At 50.8% G+C, this 3,827-nt stretch overlaps 1 protein-coding gene across 2 annotated transcripts in view; it reads left to right on the top strand.

The window, feature by feature from the left end:
• Positions 1-446: 446 nt before the first annotated feature.
• ERCC2 (ERCC excision repair 2, TFIIH core complex helicase subunit) overlaps positions 447-3,827 on the top strand; it is a 17,645-nt gene continuing 14,264 nt past the window's right edge. Inside the window, exons 1-5 of one of the 2 annotated variants that reach the window (XM_003799508.3) lie at positions 447-497; positions 793-892; positions 2,301-2,378; positions 2,660-2,722; positions 2,912-3,025. In XM_003799508.3, coding sequence (XP_003799556.1) covers positions 493-497; positions 793-892; positions 2,301-2,378; positions 2,660-2,722; positions 2,912-3,025 — 360 coding nt within the window. In that variant the 5' untranslated portion in view covers positions 447-492. Of the gene's footprint in view, positions 498-792; positions 897-2,300; positions 2,379-2,659; positions 2,723-2,911; positions 3,026-3,827 lie in introns of those variants that run through there. The other variant, XM_023518938.1, reaches the window with a different exon arrangement.

Below are 3,827 nucleotides of genomic sequence, written 5' to 3'. Positions count from 1 at the left end.
TATGTGGCTGGCTCCTTAGCTGCTCGAGCCACAGGCGCCGAGCCACAACAGATATTTTTTAAGTGCATGTTTGTCATGTTTGTCTTCTGCAGTGAGACCATTCCTAACTTGTAGGCCCCGAAGGCGTCCCCAATTTCTCGGTCATTCTCCGCTAAGATTCTCTTTACTGCTCATACAATTGGGCGGGCGCAGAAAAACCTGGTCCTCGTGAATGGGATGGATTCTCCTTTCTTCGCGCTGCCTTTAGTTCTTGGTTGGCCGTAGGCGATCCTCAGCCACGCCCCCAGAACCGCCTCTCTACAGAGTCCGCCCTCGCTTCTCCTTGCGCACGCGCAGTATCCGATTGGCAGCGCTCTAATGGAGTGACGGGTAGGATTGGCCAATGGTGTGGCGACAAAGGTGGAGAGGGCCCTTGAGGCTGCCCAGGACCCTGCCTCACTGAATATTCACGAGGGAGGCGGGTCGACGCCACTGCAAGCCCAGGCCGGCGCCATGAAGTGAGAAGGGGGTTATGGGTCGCTCTTCTGGAGCGGGCACAGGGGTCCAGAAGATGGGGGGACCTGTGGGGCGAGGGCTGGGTGAAGGGGTGAGGACAGCCGTGGGGACCTGTGAGTTGGTAAGGGGAACAGTAGCGAGGAGATACCTAGGGGACCCAGAGGCTCCTGGGGAACCGGGGTGTATGTATCGGGAGGTGCCCGGCACGTAACCCCTCTGGGCCCGACGATAGGGGAGCGTGGAGACTGGAGAGGGGCTGAGGGGACGGGGGACTGATTGAGCAGCCCCTGCCGTCAGGCTCAACGTGGACGGGCTGCTGGTGTACTTCCCATACGACTACATCTACCCAGAGCAGTTTTCCTACATGCGGGAGCTCAAACGCACGCTGGACGCCAAGGTAGGTGGGTGGGCCCCGCCGCTGTCTCTTCTCACTCTTGGGCCTAAGACTGAGGTTGCAGGACGTCTAGATTTTAGAAATTCGAGGTACTTGGGAATCCAGGATTCCCAAAAAATTCTGTTACCCAAAATAATAGTTAATAATTGCAGCAGCTGACATTAATGCAAGGTTGAGTCGCCCAATGGTTGGGAATGGATCGACTTTGGAGTAGCCTGGGTTAGTATCCTGGACCTGCAGGATAGCCTCTGTGTGCCCTTGGGCAAATCGTTTAGCTTTATTGTTCCATGGTTTGCCCTAGTATAAAGGGAGGATAGGAATAATACCTACTTCATAGGTGTAGGAGGGTTATATGAGTTAATGTATCTAAGGCAGCGGTTCTCAATCTCCCTGGAGGACATTTGGCAATTTCTGAACAATGGAGGTGAGGTACCGCTATCTTTTAGTAGGTAGAGGCCAGGGATGCTGCCTAACATCCTACTGCACACAGGGCAGCCCCACAGAACCAAAACACCCCAAATGTCAGTAGAGCTGACGTTAAAAAACCCTGATGAACGATGCTTAGAAACTTGTAAGAACAGCATAATTGTTGTGAAAAGTTTTGCTAAACAAAAAGAAAAAGGGTTCATCTATATTAGATACTATGCTAAATATTTAGCCCACAATTTCTCACTAGTCCTCACAGTTATGCTACCAGGAAGGGCTTACTATTAGGCCCATGGTAGAGATGACGATACCGTGGCCCAGAGAACTGAAGGTACTCGAATAAGATCACTCAGCAAGGCTCAGCACCTGTGGCTCAAGAGGCTAAGGTGCCAGCCACATACACCTAAGCTGGCAGGTTACTCAGGAGGCTGAAGCAAAAGACTCACCTAAGCGTAGGAACAGGAGGTTGCTGTGAGCTGTGACACCACAGCACTCTACCAAGGGCAATAAAGTAAGACTCTGTCCCTTCAAAAAAAGAAAAAATAGGCTCAGCACCTGTGGCTCAAGCGGCTAAGGCGCCAGCCACATACACCTGAGCTGGTGGGTTGGAATCCAGCCCGGCCCAACAAACAACAATGATGGCTGCAACCAAAAAAATAGCTGAGCGTTGTGGCGGGTGCTTGTAGTCCCAGCTACTTGGGAGGCTGAGGCAGGAGACTCGCTTGAGCCCAGGAGTGGGAGGTTGCTGTGAGCTGTGATGCCAGGGCACTCTACCCAGGGTGACAGCTTGAGGCTCTGTCTCAAAAAAAAAAAAAAAAAGATCACTCAGCAAATAGGTGACAGAAATGAGATTCAAACCCCATCGCCCCTGTTGTATTATCCTGCTGTTTCTAGATGGTGGTATTTATGGGCGGAGTGTCTCCAGAGTTTGTGTCCCCAAGATTCTGACAGCTTGTGTCTTGTCCCTCCTGCTCCTAACATTCAGGGTCATGGAGTCCTGGAGATGCCCTCAGGCACTGGGAAGACAGTGTCTCTGTTGGCCTTGATCATAGCATACCAGCGGGTGAGTGACCCACTAAACTTGTAAAGGGGAGAGGGTAGGGGCTAGACCAGTGGTTCTCAACCTTCCTAATGCCGCAATGTACTTTCATTATTTTTTTTTTTAAATTTTTTGCAGTTTTTGGCCTGGGCTGGGTTTGAACCCACCACCTCCAGCATATGGGGCCAGCGCCCTACCTCTTTGAGCCACGGGCACCGCCTGTACTTTCATTATTAAAAAGGGGTCACGACCCGCAGGTTGAGAACCACTGGGCTAGACAAGCTAAGCCCACTTGTCATTGGCAGGCATATCCGCTGGAGGTGACCAAACTCATCTACTGCTCAAGGACTGTGCCAGAGATTGAAAAGGTGAGCCAGGCTGATCCTGGTGCTTTGTCCCTACTCTCCCCTCGGCCTCATTGGTCCTCTGGGGTTGCCCTCTTCAGTCTTAGGGGGTGTTTTGGAAAACAGGGAAGAGAGACTGGGGCTTCACAGGGACTTGTGCTTTCAACAATGAGCACAAGCTCCCCCTCACCCCTACCTGCCATTTTGGAGCAGGTGATTGAAGAGCTTCGCAAATTGCTCAACTTCTATGAGAAGCAAGAGGGCGAGAAGCTGCCATTTTTGGGTCTGGCTCTGAGCTCCCGCAAAAACCTGTGTATTCACCCTGAGGTAAGCCTCCATTTCTTCCCTTTGCTCCAAGCCCTGAGAGCTCCAAGCCCTGTAAGAGCTCCAACTCTTACATCTAACCATGTTTCCTCAGTCCCTAGGCCAGGCCCAGGATATAGGGGCCACACACAGAATTCTTTTCTTACTTGTTAAATTCTGATTCATTTTTCATGGCCTAGGCAAGCACACCTTCTCCATGAAGCCTTCCCACTCTCCCCAGGCCTTGGAGAAGTTAAAAAGTCAGCTCTTGGGGTCTGGAGACCTGGTTTCCTGGCTCTGAAACTTAACAAGCTGTGTACTTTTGGCTAGGTGATTTCTGTTGTGTAGGCCTCAATCTTCCCTTCTGTAAAATGGGAATAAGGTTGTTGATGATAAGATTAGGTGAGATGATGCAGCTAAAGCATTTAGCATGCAAAGGAGCTAAAAGAATATTAGAAATCATCATGATAGGCGGCGCCTGTGGCTCAGTGGCACCAGCCGCATATACCAAGGGTGGCGGGTTTGAACCTGGCCCTGGCCAGCTAAAACAGCAACAAGAATTGCAATAGCCGGGCATTGTGGTGGGCACCTGTAGTCCCAGATACTCCAGAGGCTGACACAAGAGAATTGCTTAAGTCCAAGAGTTGGAGGTTGCTGTGATTTGTGATGCCACGGTACTCTACCGAGGGTGACAAGAAGTAGGGTCCCGGCCCCATATACCAGAGGTGGGGGGTTCAAATGCAGCCTCACCAAAAAAAAAAAAAAGAAATCATCATGATATTTATATACATAAATGCCTAGGGTATTGTTATTGTTAAGTTATATT

This window comes from Otolemur garnettii, unplaced genomic scaffold, assembly GCF_000181295.1.
Source record: "Otolemur garnettii isolate 467f Iridium unplaced genomic scaffold, OtoGar3 scaffold00152, whole genome shotgun sequence".
Lineage (NCBI taxonomy): Eukaryota > Metazoa > Chordata > Mammalia > Primates > Galagidae > Otolemur > Otolemur garnettii.
This window is presented reverse-complemented; position numbering and strand designations above follow the sequence as displayed.